General features: G+C 32.6%; 1 protein-coding gene across 1 annotated transcript; it reads right to left on the bottom strand.

The window, feature by feature from the left end:
• Positions 1-489: 489 nt before the first annotated feature.
• LOC128678712 (FMRFamide-related peptides-like) lies at positions 490-17964 on the bottom strand. Its single transcript, XM_053760459.1, has 3 exons — positions 17881-17964; positions 2343-2478; positions 490-1902 (listed from the first exon to the last, which is right to left on the bottom strand). The coding sequence occupies exons 2-3, from the start codon at positions 2468-2470 to the stop codon at positions 1479-1481; spliced, it is 552 nt and encodes a 183-aa protein (XP_053616434.1). The 5' UTR covers positions 2471-2478; positions 17881-17964; the 3' UTR covers positions 490-1478.
• Between the last annotated feature and the right edge of the window lie 6102 nt (positions 17965-24066).

Here is a 24066-nt window from a genome sequence, read left to right as displayed (position 1 = left end):
CAATACATACCCACATGTTGTTTTGTTGTGTACACAATATGTGTGTTGACAAACGTCGTGTGACACACGTGTGCTTCGACCACTACATAATCAGCTTTATTATTGCGCTTCGCTTCGTATCGTGATTCTGCCACGGTACTATCCAATGCGTGTTAATGATTTATTAGATTCTGAATAAGTAATGAACTCATTTCCACAATCCATATTTATTTTAAAAAAGATCCAATCGAAATAATAAGGTTTGAAACTCATAAATTTACATTAGTAGATGCATTTTATTTATTGCAACAACGTACACGCAACGATAGACTACAATAAACCTGTGACTATAGTATAACATTATTTTTTATGTTTAAAACATTTTTTTTTTATAATTTGCGATGTGAAAGCATGAGAAAAGAGAAGCCCAGCCTTCAAATTTTCAAACACTTTCACTTATTTTGTTTTTAAAACTAAACTTTATTAAAAACAAAATACTTAATTTTTAAAAAAATACACAAACTAGATAAAATTCAACAACAATTTCCAGAAATAATCATATTTTATTTCAAAAATTATACAAATAAATCTTTTGCAATAGTTTAATAATATTTAATGGTGTGGTGACATGGTTGAGAAAAAAATATTATTTCGTTGAATAAAATATTAATGAAGTACTTCAATAAAATCACAAAAAATGTAACTTTAAAATAACCTTTTATATATATTTTTTAATTAAGCGCTTTTTGCTTAGAATCAATTGTGTTCATCGAATATATAACTGTAATTAATTTTTTAATCTAATTTAAAAACATTTCACTAGAATATATCACTAGTAACTATATAATATATCATTACGTACGTATTATTTAAAAATTCATTACATTGCCGCACCACGTACTTAGCCTCATTAAAAATATATAGATACATAGCCGATGTAATGTAACATTTGTGTATTCCATTTCAGAGAAACGGATTAAAAATCAAAAAGAAAAACATTTAAAGTACAATATGGTAGGTATGCATAAAAATAAATTATAAAAATAATTCCGGGACAATTTCATAAGATTTTACAAAAAAAAAGGTCGTTTATTATGTGTGAAATTCATCAAAAATGTATGTTTTTCTATAAAATAACCTCTTATTTATACAACAAGCCATATTTGTGTGCGGAAACAATTAAAAACCTCATAAAGAGGGCGTAACTTAATTTAGTGCGCTTTGTAATATTTTTCTTAAATAATTTGTTACCTGGTCTTTATATTCCGAAGGAACGCCGCTGGAATGCGTATGGAATTTTAAACTGGTCTTTTAAAAATCAGCCTGTATTTTGTAATACTTAAAAAAAACACAAAAATAATAATAGTAAGTTCTAAATTTACACATTTAAATCACTCAACATTTTGAATTTCGCTTTTTGTTACATCGAGAACGAAGCCGTATTACAAAAACTTCCATTATAACCGGAGACCTCAACACAGCTATGAAAAAATCACATTTTACGCCTCACATCCATTGCATTCCACCGACCTTTTCCTTCTCTCTTCCTCTTCTTCTGTTTCGACCTTCTCAACTTCTTCACTGTCCCTGCCGAGTCTGATGAAGTGGTCTCTAGCTCTGCTGTTCCTCTGAGGGTAACCGCTTACCAACAGCTCAGCAGATTGCTCATAATTGCCCTTATCATTAGAACGGCCGAGTCTTACAAAACTGGGGTTTCTACCCAGTCTGAGGAAGCTTGGTGATCGTTTTGATGTATCGTAGTCTTCTTCATAGGTTCTAAGAAGGGAGACCAGCTCATCAGCAGTCAAAGAAGGTTGTTGTGACCTTCCGAAGCGGAGGAAGCTGTTTCCTCGACGGACCGGCGGTTGGAGGGCTTCTCTTATATCTGCTGCCGACACTTCTGGCGGATACGATCTTCCAAATCTGTAGACAAGGAAACATATTTTAAATTATAATAAATCAGAGTGATAGATGTCACTGAAACGTTCCGTTTCCTGCAAAAACACTATTTTCCCCTGGGTTGCTCTTATTTATAGTTCACTTTATTCATACGATTAATCTAGATTTTATTATGACTAACAATGCTGATTTTTTATAATACTCGTTTAGAAGTAGATACTATACTTGTTTTAAACTGTTAGTAAACATTCGAATATTTACTAATTTGACCATTCACGAACCCTGGATCTACGTACATCAATACATATAATTCGTAATAAAAAATACGCTATGTATAAATCTAAGGTACCTACTTATTAGCTACATCAATATCAAATTTTATAAAAATTGGCCCAGCCGTTTGAGCGTGATGAAGTAAAAAACATAGACACAAATTTTCACAATTATAATATTAGTGGGATTACCTAATCATACTGCGATCAATAGCACTCCTGCGCCGCGCCTCCAAGTCTGGTGAGCGCCTGACGGGAATCGAAGCTGTACCCACCACCAGCCACAGCGCAATTAGCACCACGCTACGAGAACACCTCATGATGGTAGCTGCAAAGAACGGGAGAGATTAATGAGTAGGTACATTGAAGTTGATGTCGTCAAAGAGTATATTTATGTGGTCTGACAATTATGCATGCCAATAAAATAAGAAATACTTATTTTAAACAATAAAATATTATATTGTAATCTGACAGTTAAATCCAAGATGAATCTGCCTGATGTAATTGGCCAGGTTGTTCGACATATAAAAGGATGAATTACAATAATCAACCAGTGATGAAGATGATGACCTGTGCCCCACCATCATTTAGAAAAAAAGCATACTCTGCGCAGGTGAAAGTTAACGTCAAAATTTACTGGTGCAATCGAACCATACAATATAAAATACTTCATTTAATACGCTCTAAATTCAAAAAATTAAATATCATTTTTGACTAATCGAGTCAAATAAAAGTTAAATAGCATAAATAAAAAACTTGAAATTGGAATCAACAATTTGATTAATACTGGCCGCAAGAGGTGGCGCCGTCGAGTCTGCCGCGGTGGCCTTGCCCCGTGGCCAATGCGAAGCGATTTATGTCCATTTTATGTCATGCCAGTGACTTCCTAACGCCACAAAAACTTTGAAAATAGAACACATGGAATTAAATGCAATAAAACCGTTGACAATTGGCAAATAATGGTGGATATATCTTTTTAAGCACCTATTGATTAAATGTTAAGCGATCTATGGAAGATTATAGGTATTTCTAGTCTCAAAGTTTCAATTGAAATAACACAAGTTCACTCAGTAAATTAATTTATGTATTCCATTCTCAAAGAGTCACAAATATCTGCTGTCATAAACCGTCTAACAACGGTTTATTAGCTAATCGTAGAAACAAGAACACCTAGTAAAAAAGTTTATAAGTACTTCATCATTTTGTAGCTCAATAAATGTGACCTTTCTGTTTTAAAGCAAACAATACTAACGGCCGGTTTCATTACTCTTTCTGACAGATAAAAATAATCGTAAGATAAATTTTGACTAGTGTGATTGGTGATTCGCTCAGACTATCCAACACTTGTGGAACACAATTTTTAACGCTATCTATATGTTAGAAATGATACACATAGTCTGTAAGATACTTTATCAGCAAGCGGCGAAACAGGTCTTTGCCATTTAGCAATTCTAATTAAGATTTTTTCATAGTCTCAGGAATCCGATATTTTATCTAGCGACTATTTCTTACATTCGCGTGCCCGGTTTCATTATCAGCTACGAAGCCTCAAAGACGGGGTCATTTCAGAAAATAAACCTTTAAATAAATGGTTCGAAATTGTATTCTTGTGTATTCTATTAACCCCTGACGCAAAAAGAGTGGTGTTAAGTGTATCTGTCTGTCTGTGTACGTGGCACCGTGGCGCATCAACGGGTGAACGGAATTGGACGCGTTTTTTTTTTCTATAGCTAATTTTTATGCGGTGGTTCTTAGATACGTTTAATCAAAATCGGTTTAGCCGTTCAAAAATTGTAGCGAAATGAATATTGAAAGTGTGGTGTGTTTTGTGAAATTTTTATTTTCTAGGGGCCCGTGCCCTGAAAAAGAAAGATCTCAAATCTTTTCATTACATTACGAAACTAAATGTAACTCCGCTTCATAATTCTAATGAAGGCGAAGCCGCATTTCACAGAGTGAAGCTAGTCGGACAAAACTGTAAAGTCATAACATTGTATTTAAAATCGGTTAAATCACTATCAGCAATCGACGTCTTGACGCATTGTTACCCCACATGTTCCTGTTTATCGATCATTGGATTTTTATATTGTTATTTTTACTACTCTGTTTATTACGTTCCATTTTATGTTGTAGTAATATATTACGACTTCAGCGTTGCGGTTCATATCTGTTTGCAAATCAGCTAAATTCATTACTTTGAGATAGATTAAGTCTTACGAGTTTGTATACCAATCTGACTAATGTACAGTATATAGCATTTCAATTTAGGAACCCAAAATGAATCGCATTCATGCTAAAAATTAAGCCGATGGTACGAATTTGCGATGCAGTTTAGTTTAGGTCGTAAAGTGGATCGCGTTAAGAGATGATGGTAAGCCCCCAGGTATGCTGACGACCGTGAAAAGTGGAGACGAAAATGTAGGAAAGCGGGAACACGCTCAGATAAGAGAAGGAGATAGAGAGCCGATGACATCTTTATCATTAGTCTTTGCGTATAAACTTCATGCCTATTTCACAGTTAATAAATCAATTACCTACTTTATTTAGTTGTAATTTTTTGACCTTTTGTCGGTTATTCTTTTGTCTGAAAAATAACGTTATTCTCATAACAAGGAAATTTCTTAGGGGAATCCCAAGATAATGCTTGTAACATCACTGTCTCATTGCTTGTTAAAAAAAAATAACATAATTATAAACTTGATCGTCAAAATATTCTGTAACTAGCTTTTGCGCGCGACTTCGACCGCGTTTATTTTGTGCGTCCGCTCATAACTCATTATATTGTAAATATCTCGGGTTCTATGCAACGTATTACGATGTAACCTATACAACTGTGAAAACCACATCAAATTCCAATCAGTAGCTTTTATTATATCTATATCTATATAGACATCATATTATGAGAAATATGAGAGGTAATAGTCAAACAACGGAGCTACGGCGTGCTGCGACGTGACAACGGACTTCAACGGAGCAAGTCTGAAAAATGAGGCATGGCTCTTATGGCGCCATCCGACGTCGATCCGACAAAAGATCTAAATTTTGAAAAAATAATAGGACTATTGCAATTTTCACAGACTGTGTTTATTAAGCTTAAAAACAAATAAATAAATAGGGACAATTCACACAGATTGATTTAGCCCCAAAGTAAGTTCGAAACTTGTGTTATGGGATACTAAACCAACGATAGTATATTCTATAACATATACATATGTAGATAAACATCCAAGACCCAGGTCAATCTGAAAAAGATCATTTTCCATGTTGACCTGACCGGGGATCGAACCCGGGACCTCCAGTGTAGCAGTCCGGCGTGATGACCATTAGGCCACGGAGGTCGTCAGAATTAATGAGAACAACAAGTAAGTAAAGAAAAAGCAATCTCGCTATACATGAAATGCTGCCAGCATTCTTGGAATCTTGCCTCGATCAGACGCACCCGACGAAACATTGTAACTTGTAGATGTATAGACAATATTTTTAAATATTTTAACAATGTCCAAACGATATTAAAACACTATTTTAGTGTAGTTTCAGAGTTTGTAACAGGATATTAGATTTATAGCAATAGAAAATACAAAATATATTTTCATGAGAATTGAAACCAAACAAATCCGTTCGTTCAACAGCTTTATTTTGTATCTCAAAATGCTTTTAAACATGCAAATGTAAATATTATTTGTTTATGGTACACACCATAGACTTCTATTTTCAGATAGACTTCTCACGACTTCATATGCTTCTCTTTAACTTGCAATGTATGTATATTCGGTGGCGCAGTGGTAAAGATCTTGCCACTGAACCGAGAGGTCCTGGGTTCGATCTCCGGTCGGGTCATGATGGAAAATGATCTTTTTCTGATTGATGCGGGTCGTGGATGTTTATCTATATATGTATTTGTTATAAAATATAGTATCGTTGAGTTGGTATCCCATAACACAAGTCTCGAACTTACTTCGGGGCTAGCTCAATCTGTGTGATTTGTCCTAATATATTTATATAATTTATTTATTTATTTAATTTTTAACTCGACCTTGAAGCAGATCATTTACCGATTTTGATGAAATGTTGTACAGACGTTTAGTTTGGATATGAATGCATTAAGCATGCACAACGCATGTACCCCACCGCTCCCGACAAGGTTTATTGCACGGACACAATTCTTTTGTCACAAATTAAATGTAATTAGATCTGTCTCTAAAAACAATAAAAGTCATTATGTCAAAAATGTTATTTTAGTAAAAAAAACTTTTACTACTGAAGTGGACAAGACTATAATAGGACAATAAAAGACTTAATATGACAAGAGAAGACGTTTTGCCGACCCCAAATGATTTGATACCGTGAGGAAGATGATAATGATTAAATATTTCAGTAGAATTTACGAGCTTCGTGTCTTTTCCCGAGAGATTTTCTGAAATTGTACTCTAAAATGAAAGAAAAGGTCTATCATGCTTAATAAGGTGGGTTGATTGATGCACGGGCGAAAATAATTCTTTAGTAGTGATAAATATTTATGCCCGGAGAAAATGATAAAATTAGGGTTTTATTATCTATGTGTCTATGTGTCAACTTTAGCAAAAACTAAGGTAGGTAGAGTAACCAAAGAGTGATAAGCGCTTGACATTTTTTATCTCTTCATATATCAACTAAATTAAAACAATTAATAACAAAATTTACACACACGTTTACTTTTTAGTTCACTAAAGTATATGGGACTATTCGTCACAGATATACGTAGATAAAAGCCATGTCAGATGTCTTTGGGAGTACAAAGAATGACCTCGAAATGGTACCTCGCAAAAAAGTTGACTGATCTATTATTGGCCACAACAAGTCTGTGTGTTCAATCTTCGCTTGCATCTTGTGATTATGAATCTATTTGCATGCTTAAATCATTAAAGACATCTTAATTTTACATTCAAATAATCGTTTGTGTCCATTTACTCCTTTATCAACTCCATCATAACAAAGTCTAAATTTTATTTACCATCAAATTCAATTTCAAATTTCTTTATTTGCATATAATTATCTTCTATGTATATACATACATATGGTAAAACTGTAAAGTGAGCTATACGTCTGTACTTAGGAGATAATAAAGAAAAATAATTTTGGGACTAATAACTAAGCTAAAAACATTTTATTTTATATTTTTTTGTCACTCGTTAAATGCAAAAAGATCGATGACAATAAAAGTTTGTATTCCAAATGAAAAAATTGTGAGAAAACATAAGACGTAAGAAAATTAAATTACTATACCCCATTCTCAAATTTCTTCAAAAAAAAAACATACGATTTTCATATTTTTCTCAAGGTATTCCCAGTTAAGATTCTAGATCCATATAAAAATTGTGGCGTATATTTCTAATTTAAATATTAAAAATTCCGTACAAATTTTAAATACGAGCGAGTCACCATTGTTAAGGCTTTGTCGTATCTCCAGTCTTTGATGTCAACAATAAAGATAATATATAAAGTACTTATTGAGTTGTAAAGAGCTGTCAAAACTCAAAGAATTTCTTTCGATACTTAGACGGATAAAAGAATATGGCTTCAATGTTCGATGATTATTTTAAATACAGGTATTGTTCTTTTAGATTTTTTTCAATAGGGTATTTAATATAACAATACATACCTAAGTGATTTATGAAACGACGATGGTGATTTAGAGTGACTTTTTTTATTTAAATGAAATAAACTTTACTTTTAATTTCATATTACTTTACATTTAATTATTTTATATTCATTTTTTTTTTCATAATATAAATAAACTTTCTTTTTCACGATTTTTTAAAATTCTACTATCAAGAAAATAATGTACGGATGAAAACTACCATTTTTACTTCTACTTACATCATATAAAATAAATATTCCACTCGTATGTGATCTACATATAGCTACAAATAACCTAAAGGTTTTCCAAATAACCCATTAGTGGTTTTCGGATTCATCCTTAACCGATACAAGGTAAATTATCTGAATTTGTAGACCATTACTTTTGAACTAGGTAATTATAAATTGTAATAATATCCCATGCTTACTTCAATGATAACATCATTTTTTTTAGATATTGTTAGTTGAGATAAAACTAAATAACTTGAATTAGTTTATGTTTAGTTTAAAATGTTTATATGATTTATTTAAAGAATAAAATAATATGTAAGTAATTACATAGTTAAATGGTATTAGTATTTCATAACCAATAAATTTAAATCGATAGTTACGCTTTTGTAGCTCCTAAAAATAAATATAAATATGTTATTGACGCACATATCATCTGCATTAAGCTGTAATTATTAAATTTTATGTACTGAGAATATTGTAAAATTTGAACCCTGTATTTTATAACCACAAGTCTAAACGTAAGAAAATCTCGATAAATCAGAGTTGGTGAGTGTCAAACGACAATTCTCTCCCTGTCTGTTTACCTTTATCGGTAAAACGCGGAAACGATGTTTGCTTGACGTGTTAAATTGTAACCGTAAATAGAACATTTAAACTTTAATTTGGTCTTGACGAAGACGAAGGGTCTTCTAGATCCTTTCGCAAAATATCGCTTTCGAAAAACGTCATTTCCGCGAAATGTAATTTATTCTTAAAACGTCATTTCAATTGCGCACAATGTTTGTTTTGTAAAATAGCATTTTTGTTTTATGCCACTTTCTCAAAACACCTTCGCACCATGACGTTGGGAAAACGCTCACGGTCATACGATAGAGTGACTTTCGAAAAACGTCGCTTTGCAAAATGTCATTATTTTTTAAAATATGCAAATTATGACATTCATATGGAATATTGTGTTTGTATTAGATCTCAATTCAGAAAAGAATTTGAAGACATTTTGCGAAACTGACGTCTTACAAAAGCTGACATCGTGTAAAAATTACATTTCGCGAAAGTGATGTTCTGCTTCAATATCGTTAATTTAAGTGATTTTCGAGTGAAGGTGGTCAAGTGATTAAGAAGCTTTTATATATGTTTTCATTGAAAACACAATCTCCTTTAATTTGAATTCTGTAACGACGCCAAAGTAAACATAACCTATAAATAAAAGACAAGATCAGGCCGGATGAACTTCCTCCCTATTGTAAGTCCGTCCGAGTTGACATTGCATTTATATTGTTCATTATGCATTGGAGCATCCCTGCATATTGTTTATAGTGTCAATTCCATATTGAAATACAGTGTTTTCAGTATGAATGAATTTATCAATGAATATCTTGTAAGATGGCGAAATAAATATGGCGTTAACTTAAATTACAGAATGCTAAGGAAAGGTCGCCAGGCCTGGCGAATAATAATGTAAAATATTTTAAAAAGTCTTTCAAAATTAATTCCAATCTTGTTCTTTTTTTAAGTTTCGTCTTTTTTAATTGGCAATAATTTTAAGGTGCAATTAGAGGAATAAATTACCTACAATGTATTCCTCCAATAGCAACTAAAGCAAGATGGTTACTAGTGATTTAGTATGGGTTACATAAATGCTAAAAAAAAATCATTACTTCATTAATGGACGGTCCCTAACTTAGTAAAAAAGGTGGTAATAACTTTTTCAAGGTTTACGTAAGTATGACTTAACATTTAACATTCCGATTACGTAGTATATCCTGAAGAACTGGCAATTAATGTCAGGCTGTCTATTTACACAATGTTCTTCATAAAAATTCGTAACAACCGCCTTAAACTTCTTGTTATAAGATACAAATTATTCTTAAAATATTAAATTTTGTTCTTCGCGAAAGGTATTTTTTTCGAATTATCTTATAATCAAGTTTATGTTGAAAAAAAATTGTGATTAACTTAATTCTAAATATAAATTATTAACGTCAACTGATTTGAAACCTAGGTTTTTGTTTTCTTTATGTTGATCTATGTTTGAAAACAGCAATCAAATCTTTTATTCAGAAATTAGACTTTCACGTGCACTTTTTCACGTTAAATTCTAAATTTGATGCTGCTAAGAAGAAATGCCGAAAGAAATTCATTTACAGTGCTATTAAATTTATTTATTTTTTATATTTTTAACAAAGTAAGTATATAAAATACACCAAAAAATGATCGAGTCGTGAGAAATGAATAGCAAATCGATTTGTAATCAATTAAAATTTACTTTCTACCTCTTCTTCTCATATCAGAGTTTTTTAATGGATTGTTTTCCGAAATAAGCTCCCCTTTTAAACCAGAAACTTAAATCGTATTTCTAATTTGTGTCAGTATTCTATATTATATGCGTTCCTTTTCTTCGTAAAGAAAGAAAAGAATGTGAAAGCTGATAATCTGTGTTTAAATTCGAATTATTTCTAAAGGAAAATATGTAGATATTTGACATTAACCCGACACGTCAACGGAACTGAATATAACAAAATTAAAAAGTTCGAATCATCCAAGCCGATCCATCTTTCGATAAAAAAATTATTTTAAGCCATGGCTTTTCTTTTTTTGCTTAAAAACTATTTCAATAAACACTATTTTTCTTGACGAGTGAGGATATCCTTGATTGATATACAATAGGAACGCCAACAATCCCAAATTGACGTCAATTGTGGTCAGTTGACGCAAAAATAGTGCGTAGAGTTAAATGACTGCACTGCTATTTTTTCTGGATTTTTCAAAATCTTCCTTTATGTTATTCACAGAAAGATTCATTGCTTCCATTAGTTTTTCAAGATATTTTTCTTAAATCTTACGCATGTAATGGAAAAAAACGTCACTTTGTGTTTTTGTTTTCGGGAAAAATTTGAACTTTCAACGCTGTACCTACCACATGTGCCTCTGCAAAATCAAAAGATTTATTTAGAAATTAGATATTTATATACATATCTTGCACTGCGGTAATAAAGTCGTATTTTCATTGAATTAGGGCGGGTCGATGTGCAGTCACACAGTACACGTGTAGCAACATCGTTTGCAATATATTACAACGGCCTTTATCCTTCTAAAGTCTCAGGTTGCGTTATAACAAGAACAATATACTTCAGATACTCGTAGTAAATGTGTTTGTACCCAAATGCTTAGAAAAAATAGCAAAACCGAAGACCCTGGGTTTCGACGCTCAACGGCTGAGGAAGAACCGGGAACACGCCTAGAAAGAGATACTTCGATATAAAATGATCTGCTTTTAATTGAGAGATTTGGTTCCCTAACTAAGGACCTAACGATAACTTTCTTTGATTGTCGTACGAGGCGACGAAGGAATATAGAAGTGCTAATAAACGCGCATATTTGGTCCCGCCCTGAAATGGGACCACTCCAAATATGTCGTACGAGGCGACTAAGGGACTCATACCGTAACAGCTGATAGGCAACAATATCATCCTCAAAGAAGGTTAGCTAGAGGCGAGTAGCCGGTTGAGCATAAGCCGGCCAGAAAATAATAGTTAAATATAAAAAACTGAATTTCTTCAAAATTCCTATACAGGGTGGACGTCAGCTGGTCATAAACATGTATTTATTTTTGGCTGAGAGTAGAAATTGTAAAATAATGTTACTGGATTTACTACTTTAACTTAGTTTGTCCTATATTGTAAAGTGTAATAGCAAAGTAGGAAAAGCATTGGTTGTGTTTATCTAGTACTAGATGTTTTGCTTGGAATTCAATGTTAATTCTATAAATAAGTTTCAAATTTAAAATGTTGTAGTAGAATTAGTCAATCTGTATGTGAAATATTATTTTACAATTTTTGGTTTGTAACTAGATTCAGTCTGGGGTCATCAGACTGGACAGCAGAATGGCCGAGCTGTAGGATTTTTTTTTGTTAATTAATTTCTGAACGCTAAGAAAGGCTAATTCGGAAGTTGATGGTTTCCGAACGAGCGGATGTAGCTATCTCGCTCTGGAAAAAGATAAGACTGTAAGACATTGTTGAGTCGCGTAAGATTTTTTTGTTATTAAATAATAAAAGAGTGCAAAGTTAACCCAAAATATTATTTTATTTAGACCCTCCCACATATATTTATATAACAAATTCAATAAACAAACACTTGCATTTATTTATACACATGGGTTTTCTGGCAATTTGTTCTTTCTTAATTAAGTGATACCAAAATAAAAGGAAAATTCCATTGCGCTGCGGTGGACTTGTGGGCTTATTAAACATACGATTGCATTTTTATTATCCCTCGCTTTCGTCTCTGGTTTTAGTAAATTAAAATACTAATATATACCTATTTAGTCGAACGAATAACTGTATAATTCTCTTCAGTTATTGTTTATATTACCAAGCAGGCAAACCCAGATGGAGCCACCGTAGCCCATAGGCGCTTGCAACACTAGGTTTGTCACACGCACATTGCTGACTTTGTGGTCTAGGGTTTTGCAACAGTACCCTGTAATAGGCTAGTTGACAAATTTTTGTTTTGATGACTAGAATTTTATTAAATTTTTGTTTTGATATGAATAGAAACATTTATATGTATGTTTGCCATAAGTAGAATGTTAGACAATGAATTACACATATTTTTTAAACAATTTTCTGCCCTTGTCAACTATATTACACTGCTTCTCTCAGCCTTCAAACCGGAATACCAACAATGCAAGTATATCTCTATATTTAGTACTTATATATTTTTAAGAAATCCAGTTTAAGAAATCCAGCCTCGATAGCTCATTTGAAAGGGCTTTTACATCGGCATGGCAGACATATGGGATCGATTACCACTCAAGTCCATTTTTTTCAAATCCGATCAAAAACAAAAAAATCTTTTAATTATATAATGTATAAATATATTCTAATCTAATGTATAAATATATCGCTATTCAGTTAAACAACTGAATAGCGCGCTTGACTTGAGTGTAATTGACATAATGGTCTATCTAGACCATTATAATATTTATACATTATATAATTAACACATTTTTTGTTTTTGATTGTATTTGAAAAAAATGTACTTGACCTATTTCGAGATTTGCGCATCATGGCTTTGTTTGTCTCGGAAACGATAAAGCAATAAATGTGATGTTAATATTAAATTATGAATTTTGTAGTCATCGCTTACATATTCTTTAAAAGGTACATCGCTCTAACTGACATCTAACTATACGCGTTGATTATTTGAAATGGCAACCCTATCCAGAAAACTATTTTCTTACAATTTTCCGATATTTTCTTAGGATTTTCATTCAAATACGTGCAGTCCTGAAGCAACATTTAAACTGTCTGTTATATTCAGCTTTGATATTTAACATTTTTAGCAGACTCTCATTTTGAAACAATTTTTATTAAGAAGTCATCACCATAAAGGCAGCTATCGAACAAGCTTTTTTTCGTTAAGATTAATATCTTTCCACGATTGAGTAATCTCAATCGTGATGTCACGTTAGAGTATCATTTAGTACGGAGCGTTTGGAAGAGTCCAGAAATGTGTGATTTTATTTTTGTCATATCTTTGAAAGCTTGATTGTCACTATCACAGTATTTTTTTCTCTGGTGTTTTTAATAATATAAGGGCCTTCGAATAATCACCAAAACCCAAAAAAGACCTGACCCTATTGTGTTTTCCATCATTTTGTTGTTGCAATGAAGTATTTAGTTACTTCTTTTACAGGGCGGATAACACGTGTTAAACAACAGATGAGATTTTTTGTTGCCATTTTCAATTTTATGTTGCTAAACATAAACTATTCGTTTGAGCTAATAGTTAAGTACGTTTTGCAAGTTCTAATTTCACAAAACTAAGTTATTTCAAAGTACAACTAAGTTATTCTAAAGGCCTTAGCCTTTGTTATTAACTCGATACTGGTATCTCACCGTGACACCTGAACTACAGAATCTATTGTTCCGGTAATGCTGGCAATTCCAGGGGCCACAGCTCTTTATTACCTACTTGCCCGATATCATTTGTCATGTTATTACAGGTTAAGTCTCTAGTTAACGAAGTGTTAATTGTTGAACTGACTGGCGTCGCGGTTTCAATATCTCTGGAATCTTGGGATTAAATATACTCTCTCTCATCTGAGCGTATTCCTCGTTTCTTCCTTAGCTGTTGAGCGTCGGAGCCCAGGCTCCGCTTTCCTTCCGTTTGGACTCCACTTCACACGCTCCACTTGGCGTCCCAAGTTGCCAGACCATTAGTACGCATATCATCCTTGACGGATGGGGATTAAATATATGTACATCTTTACATGATATAAAATAAAGTCCTCTGCCGCGTCTGTCTGTCTGTTCGAAATAAACTCAAAAATTACTGCACGGATATCTATGGGGATTTCACTAATAGATAGCGTGATTTCTGAGGAAGGTTTGGGCCCCAGCCAAGCCGGGACCCTCAAACATAAAGATTACCCACCTCAAACATACAAACTCACAAACGCTTAGATACATCTTTATAATAATAGTATAGATTATAGTAAATCTATTATTCTACAAAACAACATTTCAAAATTTTATAGTGCTTTCTAAAGGATATATTATACAGATATATGTTTGGAAATGTTCCAGAGTTTCAAAATTCATTGAAATTGCTTTTCTAAAACTAGTGTACGAAGTAAACATGGAAATAAATATAGGTTCTACTATTATATTATCCATACTTCCGTACTAATATAATAAATGTGGAAATGTGTTTAAGTGTTTGTTTGTCCGTCTTTCATGTCAAAACGGAGCAACGGATTGAGGTGGTTTTTGGTTTGGAGATGAAGCTGAAGACTGGCATAGGCTACTTTTAGCCGCGGACCAAACCGCGGGCAACAGCTAGTAATTCATAAATATAATATGCGTTGACCTGCACGCATAAACTGCCTTATCGGGACTTCGCCCCCGTGGGAATTTTGGGATAAAAAGTACTCTACGTGTTACATTCTACCCATTATTTCATAATATTTATTTTAAACTAGTTTCTAGATTATACCTAATTAAAATGGTGAGTTAAAAATATTAAATTTTAATAAAAGAAAGGATTGTGCCAGCTGTTTTACTCCCGCGCATACTGTAAAACTCAATCAAGGGAAAGTGCTATAAACTGGGAAACTTGCCATTAGCGACGAGCTAGCAACCTGTCAGTATTTAATCTCAATTCAACGAATAAGCCCACATTACAGTCTACCCCGTAAGGGATATAGATATGATGCTGTGTCTATATAAACTTTGAAAATTAATCACAGCTTCAGAAATTACGGCTACCTTCCTGTAAAGTTACGCTTTTGAAATTGTGGAACACTAAATATCCAACTTTGTTAAACTTTATAAGACATTGCATAAATCTGAATGCGCTGAAAGAATGTCTATATATACTTTACATTGCTAACTTAAATTATTAGTTAAAAGTTGTATTCAAATCTTCCAACTTTTCCCATTAGAGTATTCTACAAGATTATATTTAAACACTTACGTTTTTGTGTGATTTCTTGAAGTTTGACTTACTATAATCCAAATATGTCAGACTGAAGTTTTGTTGAAATTTCAAAATTCAAGTTTTATGAACACTGATGCATTTAGACACGAAATAATAATAATATTTATTTAAAAACATACAAGCTTTTGCCTGAGGCTTCATATAACACTTAGTTCTCAGCCCACTTAAGAATTTCATGATAATACAAAAATGTATTACCCAATTCATATTTTACCCATGTACTAAAATCGCAAACCGTTTATTAAAATTTCCTTTCAGTAATTTGATTGGTAAGTAACATACAAACTTTTGTATTTACAATATTAGTATATTTTATAGCGAATTATTAGTATATTATATAGAATTTTATAGCGTATGTTTCCCGCCCTAGAATAGGACCACTTCAAGTCCGTAGATGTTGTACGAGGTGATTAAGGTATGGTATAAGGTATAATTGGATAGGAAACAACAGCATTCCCAAAGTTGACTGATTGGGATTTTAACGGATTATATTTTATTATTAAATGGACATTTTTAGGCGGACAATTTTTAACATATTTATTGGTTTATTTTTACGTGAATACTAGAATTTGGGGCGTCGCGTCCTAGAATAACAACGTGAACACGGAAAATTAGAGAAATAAAGGTAGATTATTAGAAGGTAAGATTGTTAGATCAAAATATTTCGTGCGCGAATCACAACTGCGGTCCAATGATTTTATACACATTATTCAACAGGACGGAATCGCGTCAATCGTCGATGTGGATATTTCGTTTAAGTCTTACTCATATTTTAAATTTACACTTTCTATACCATATATAGAAGATATTTTTTTAAGTAATTCAAATTGAAATTAGTATCAAAATTATATAATGCACATTTGTTTAATTATTACACTATTGGATTTTTAAAAGAATATAAAATTAGTATATTTATATTTGTTTTTAAATTAACCACCTACTAAGGCCTTTAAATATAGTTTTTAGTTACTGTTTCGGCCGTAACTTTCAATCTTACGAGTACGATGTTATAACTGAAAATGTTTCTTTGTAAAAAAATAATTTTACTAATCAAAAGTTGCGGGTAAAAGCTCGGCTCCATAGTAACCCACAGTTTCGATCTGACACTAATTAATTTTAAAAGTAAATAATTTAAAAAGTCAGTATTGCAATTAACAAAAAAGTCTTACAGACTTACAACAAACCATAGATCAACAAAGAAAATAAAATCCGGAATAAAACCAAAGATAATAAGATATATAGATTTTGTATTATAAATATGGCAATATATGAGATATTGGGTTAAATCTAATATATCCAGGGTCCAGACCCTTTACCCTGCGTTTTATCGGTGAAGTTGGAAAAACATCACCATGAAACAGATTTTCTTTCAATGTATGTTTTTACAAGATATTGTTGGGAGAATTATTATCATCTGTAATCCGTTTGCCGTTCCTGATACTTTATTTTGATATTTTTTAATTTTCTAATTCATAATCTGATATTCTTAATTTCAATCTAATTTTGTATTTTAAATCGCAATACCCGACAGGGTTTACATTGTATCTAGATTATAATGACTGAGTGACGAAGTTACTGAATTATCTTACTGTACATTGTGAAAAGCAATAAATAATTTTAATTGAATTGAATGATATTAATAAACAATTTTTTGCCCACTGCTGGGCAACAGCCTCCCCTAATTTCTTCTCCGGATTTTCTGTCAGTGTTTTGCCGTGTCTTGCCGAATCATTTAAAGTCATCCGACCAATTTTTGTTAAGAAAATAAGTGAACTGGATAAATCCTTACTATAGTAGATACATTTGCTTTTATTTTACTAAATTCCTCTCTCTCTCTCTCCCATCTGAGCGTATTCCTGGTTTCTTCCGCAGCCGTTGAGCGTCGGAGCCCAGGATCCGCTATCCTACATGTTCGTCTCCACGCATATCACCCACGACTACATGTTTTTTACAAAATTCCGATTATTAATAATTTATTTGTAAAATACTTTAGAAGTATTAATAATAATTTAATAATAATTAATAAGTATTATTATTAGTTATAAAGTATTTCATAGCATTTTTTTTTTGTATACTTTAATAGAATATGCCATAATTTCTACGTATTTTATAAAATTTGAAAGAGTATTATATTCTATACCTATATATACATTTAAGCAAGAAACACTTGGTTTATGAAAAAAAACTGAATAAATAAGTCATTAAATTTTAACCCCTGTAAAATAGTTTGATCTAAATAAGAATGCCAAAAACCTCTTTAAAATCGAACAATATTCTTTTCTATTTTCGAGTGTGTCATTGCTAATATTCATGTCAGATTTTAATTTTTATTCAAGTCGCCTAAAGGCATAAATCGAATAAATTCAATTAAACATACCAGAGTCACGTCTTCAAGTCAACTCGCAAAGTTCCGTAGCACTTTCGTAGCACGTCTACGCCGTAGCGTCAGCGGCACGGTTTTGGAGTTCGTAGCGGTGTGCTACCGTTTTATCTACGGGAAGCTTGTGACGTCACTTGGACGAAGATCAAGTACGTGGGATGGGGTACATGGTGTATGGTGGCCATTGTGTTGTGGTGCACAAAAGTATTATTTTTAAACTTGTGTTCGGTGTTTCGAACTGGCTGGAAAATACAGGTGGAAATTAAAAAGGCAGGTGGAAATTTAAATTGTTTTAAATGATATTCGATTTTCGAACTGCCAGAAAATATCGTTAAAAAATAATTCACCAGTTGAAGACAATGTATAAAAAATAATAGATTGATTAATTAATTAATTGGCTTTTTCTTATAATATCTTGATGTGAGTACAAGTTATTCAAAAATATTACTCGATAAAATAATTTTAAATTAAGGAAAAAAAAACATCTGACATTACTTTAACAAAACACAAAACTTGCATTTTTATTTATTTTAGATTAGCCAAAAATATTTTAAAATTATTTTTATTAAAACGTGTTAAAATTCTTATTAATAAGTAGCTATTGGCCGCAGCTCCACCCGTTATTGTCTATATCTCTAGTCGATATATCTATTTGGAGTTTATCAAAGTCATTAACATTATTACCTACATATTACAATCTCATCAAAATCGGCCAAGCCGGTTTTGTCGTGAACGTGTACCAGACCGACAGAATTAGACATCCCATTTTTAAGTGTATAGATATCACTTTTTACCCTGACTGTACATTTAGTACAGCATGATACCTGACCTTGCAAAGACGTAGGCGCCTTTAAAAGATTTCAACGATCAACTAAATACTGTCTGTGTTTTTGTGACGTCATATTATACTACCGTCATGGTTCCGCGACTTTATTCACCTGGCACTGTATATTTGGATGTTAGGTGGTTCTCGACCGCTGCGGCCGCGCTGTCATTATGATCTGTAAATTTTAATGAGGAAGAAACATGGATTTATTATTTGTACGGAGTACCTACTAATTCCATGGGAAGGAATCATTTCCAAAATCAATCATTCATAAAATTGACATTAACACAGCACAAATTAATTATTTAAAAGTCTGTAAAGATAGTAAAACTAAACTAAGTCTTTGTTAAAATTTGAAAAATTGTAATGACAGTGCAACCGCAGCGGTCGAAACGCTCTGAGAGCCATCCGTCAATGTTTCATTATTGCTTTCGTTTAATTGTCAAAAATTCAAAGCATTTATACCCATGGAACTAGTAGGTACTCACTAATTCCATGTTCATACCATCACAAGTACTTTTTACGTCAAATTTCTACATAGGGTGAGTTGCACCGACAAATTTGACGTGTGTTAACCGGCGCGCAGTTGACGTTTAGACAAAATTGCTTTGACGGTGCAACCCACTCTTAGTAAATAAATACAATTTTTTTTTATATGTGTAGTCCTTCTACATCTCTCTCTCTCTCATCTGATGCTCATCGGCTGTGAAGCCCCGTTACACAGAAGTTACAGTCACAGTTTAAAGATTTGCTCTGATTTTAATACATTTTCTTCATTTTGATGATTAAATAACAGAGTAAATAATAACAGAGTAATTCTGTAGATATATAATATCATTTGTGTATGCATGTAATAATATCATGTGTTTTCATTCCCATCACAATGAAGTGTATAACTCAACCGGCCTTCATTACCTAATTGGTAATGTTTATGCTATTTTAGTCATCTCAATTCAGGCGCGTCGCTTTCCTGGTAATATTTATTTATCTATTTTGTTAGACCGTCAATGCGTCAATGTATTTGTATCAAATCGTTCTTAGACTTTCCCCGTTTCTTGAGCTATTGAGCTACGGAGCACAGCGTCCAGCTAACTTCATTAATAGCTTAACCTCTAACAGCGTTTGTACGATATTTTATACGAATAAATGATTATTTACTAAGAAATCCTTAGAAAAAGGGTCGTAACGTATAGTCGAATGCATGACAAGCTATGCTTAATGTATAAACAGGCAGACAGATAGACGGGAAGTGATCCTATATGTGTTAAATTACCATTTTATATACGAAATTCTAAAAAGGTAATGCAATAGTTTTTTTTTACCTTCACCTTTGTGATAGCTATTATTATACTCGTAATAGTGAATTTTGTATACGAAATGCGCATTTTTCCCTATCTATTCAATTTTACCCACAAGGATGGGAGTATTTAGTGACCGTAAATAAGAAATGAGTCTTTCAGCATGATTCATCGCGTTGTCAATCCATAAAATTGGTATAACCAGATAACCGGACGACATGTAGTTTTCTTATAATCGTGTGGGCGGCAAGGTCAACCGACCCGTTCACCTTTGTTTCTATTCTGAATTGTTCAGTTATTCCATTTTATTAATTTAGTACAATAAACATTTGTACAGGAGATAAACTTAAATATTTAAATAAACTAAATTTACTATACTAAATAATAATGTAATTGTAAATGCCTACAGCGGTACTTACTCTATTTATAGCGTATTTCCGGTTACTTCCTCAGCCGCGTAGCCCAGGGTTCTATGCCTTACTTTATTTGGGTGAATTTCTGAAGCATTTGAACGCGGCGTGTAGCGTTTCATTAGTGTCCGACATTTAAAAAAAATAATTTTTTTTTCAATTAAACATTTATAAAATTAACGTTGTACCAGTACTTTACTTATTTATAAAATAGGATAATTAAATTCATTACTGCGTATGGTACAATTTAATAAACACTAATGAGAGGCCGCGGCGGCGTTCAAAACGCTCGTGAAATTCACCAATTTACTATGCATACAAAATCACTTAGATACTGCTCTCCGTATAACCCCATGTATCCTTAGGTCATTAAAACTACTCAACGGATTGTGATACGAGTGATTGAAATGAATAGGAGTTATTCAAGAGGAAGGTTTAGTTGTATAATTTATAGTGGTTTTATATTTTGCTCAAACCTAGACCCGAAACTCCAACTCTAAGTACGGAAGGGCATTATCTAGTCACCTACATTACTTTCATAATTGACGACCTCGGTGGCGCAGTTGTAAAATGTTTGCCTCTGAACCGAGAGCACCCGGGTTCGATCCCCGTTCGAGTCATGATAGAAAATGATCTTTTTCTGATTGGCCCGGGTCTTGGATGTTTAGTTAGTAGTTTAGTATCCCATTACATCCCAACACTTTGTCTAAGTCTAGAACTTACTTTGGGGCTAGCTCAATCTGTGTGATTTGTCCTAACTTATTAATTTATATATTTATAATTGTAATTAAAGAAATATGTCCCTTTTCGTCCCCAAGATGAAATGTGATTCTAAAATCTATCTCTCTCTTATCTGAGTGCTTTCCTGGTTTCTTCCGCAACCATTAAACGTCGGACACAACGTATGCAGTCATATAGATGTCCCAAGTTGATCGCAAACCCAACTTTGAAATGAGTTTGCGCCTGACTATTTGGGAAGAATCTGGGCGCAAACACAGGGCGTAAAATTATCTCTGTATACAGTAAATACCTTGGAATAACCTTAAGTATTTGGCTTACAGCCAGAAAACTGAATGAAACCCACGCAGGTTGAAGGATGAAATATAATATTTACTTACTATTTTCTTTATTCATTGATAACTTATGGAATCTTAGTTCAGTTAGAAGATTAATAGATATTAATAGAATCAACAACGACGTACGATTTTTGCTATAAAATATACCACAGCTCTGTCTGCATTAAAAATATAAGTATGTTTTTTACAAGCTTTTATCTAACTTGCAATATATGTTCGTGTGGAGTCCTGTAACTCAATTTTGAAGCAGATATTTTAAACCGATTAAGCAAAAATTTTAAACTCGCGTTTGGTTTAAATTCCTATTTGTGATAAGCATAACCTGATGGTGCATCCAGGAACAGCTACAGACGAGGGATCTCCTCAGCGGTTTACCACACGGACAAACACACAAACAAAAATGTAATTTTTTTACAAAACATATTTTTCTGATAATATTTCACACCCTGTTTTCAACCCTTTAGGGATGAAATAGGTTTTTACAAAAATTACAAAACTTTCATTGTCATCACAGCGATCTTATTCCATTCAACATGTCACAAAAAATACTTTTAAATCCGTGTAGTAAACCTGTTGAAGAGGTCCCTTGTCGGGAGCCGATCTTTAGCCGAACTTATATTAATAATGCATATTGTCTACTAAATTTGATAAAAATCATGTCTAGCGGTTTAAATCACAATTATAATATATTATAGACGGATATTATATTAAAATCATTAGGTATGCCAATTGGTTACGACACCCATGACATGAATGATACAATTTTTTTTTCTGACGCTCTGAAATCTGATCTGACGTTTCTGAGTCAATCAAAAATAATTGCATGTCTGTACACGACACGGTGAGAATATATTTTTCGTAGTCGAAATGCGTGGTTAAGGTTAGGAGGTAAATTACATACGTGGCAATTATTCATTTTAGGGGGGACTTAGGGCTTTTATATTAGACTAGCGTCCCGCCCCGGCTTCGCACAGGTGTGCATAATATATACATGTACATGTTATATACATGCCTTTATCTTGAATCACTCTATTTACTTAAAAAAACGCATCAAAAGCCGTTGCTAGCTTCAAAGAATACATAGGAAAGACAGACAGTAGGAGCTACTTTGTTTAATCATGTAAATAATGTTACAACATTAATTATTTTATGTTGATGAATTAAATTAAATGTTTGGGTTCCGAGCATGAGATTTTAAATTTCGATATTGTAATAACATACCACCTTAATGAGCCTAATGTCGCCTTAATGAGAATTTGAAGTAGACATGCGTAACTTTGAGATACGACGAACCAAAGTTCTCTTTAATTGATATCCCCGTGATACTATAAGTTAGTTTGGTACACATTCTCTCCAACTAAATCAATATTTTGTGATATTTTGCTTACTATATTACCTACATACTAAAACACTTAAACTAGTAAGAAACTTTCTAAGAATCTTCTTCTCGAAATAAAGACACACTTGCATCTTTTAAAACCCAGCTGAAAGTTTACTATGAAGAGTCTTCAGAAAGGTGATTGTTTATTACATATCTATATTTATTAGTATATATATATAGGTATGTATTTTATTTGTATTATTTATGTTTATGTTCGTGTACTTTTGTTTTCTTCACAACAGTTTTCTTTCTTCCTGTATTTTTTGAGTTTATCGCATAAATACAGACAGACAGACACGACCACGACGACTTTGTTTAATATGTAAGAATGATACTGATATAGATTGATATTCATTTTTTTAGCATAGTTGTTAATAGATACTTACCTACTTAGGTAAATAGTTGTGAGCAAAATCTATGTAAAAATGGCTAATTTTAGATATACTGTCAACAAATATCTTGTAAGAACACGCCGTCGTAAATTTAGTAAATAGCCACCAAGAGTATTATTAAGGGATAGTTTTCATAGACAATAAATTAATATAGAGGTGGGCGCCAGTCTGCCCCTGGTGTCAAGTGTCGTCTATGATCGTTTAAATTCGTGAACTGGGCGTTAATTTTAATCTTATATTGTAGGTATAATTTGTAACCACTGAAAAAATATTTAAGGAAGTAAAAAGCGCCAGTAGTAGATGACATTTTTTTATTTTGATTACTATATTGGAAGGCCCTTATTTAATTAGAAACACCAGTGAAAAAATCACTTTAACAATGACAATATTACTTTCAAAGTTAAAATCACACATTTTTAGACTCGTCCAAACGCTCCATACTAAATAATATGTAAGCGATAAAAGCTATGTTTGTTCGATTGGTTCATATTCTAATTTCTTTTTTTTAAGTTAGGTAAGTTCTTTAAAAAACCAGTAAGTAGGTATATATTTTATTCAATAGGGAGTAGGTAGGTATTACTGCACATTTATCCCGCCAGAGTACAGCACTGTATGTTAGGTACACAAAATCTTTGCTGCTTTTTGCTATGTCGATTAAAAACGTTTATTTTAGAGTACTTTATTAATCCTTTCATTATGTAAGCATTCGTTTGTGAAAATATACAACAATATAGCATATTCGGGTGCCGATATATTGGGAAAAATCGTTTTCCATAAAATAAAAAAGCTTCGAAAATTAT

This window comes from Plodia interpunctella, chromosome 20, assembly GCF_027563975.2.
Source record: "Plodia interpunctella isolate USDA-ARS_2022_Savannah chromosome 20, ilPloInte3.2, whole genome shotgun sequence".
NCBI classification, from domain to species: domain Eukaryota; kingdom Metazoa; phylum Arthropoda; class Insecta; order Lepidoptera; family Pyralidae; genus Plodia; species Plodia interpunctella.
The sequence above is the reverse complement of the archived record's forward strand: the minus strand, read 5'-3'. Positions and strand labels throughout refer to the sequence as shown.

Coding starts and splice junctions, on each gene's coding strand:
- LOC128678712 (XM_053760459.1), bottom strand. CDS start 2,470: ATGAGGTGTTCTCGTAGCGTGGTGCTAATTGCGCTGTGGCTGGTGGTG. Junction 1,903..2,342: donor ATTGATCGCAGTATGATTAG/GTAATCCCACTA, acceptor CCTTGTCTACAG/ATTTGGAAGATCGTATCCGC.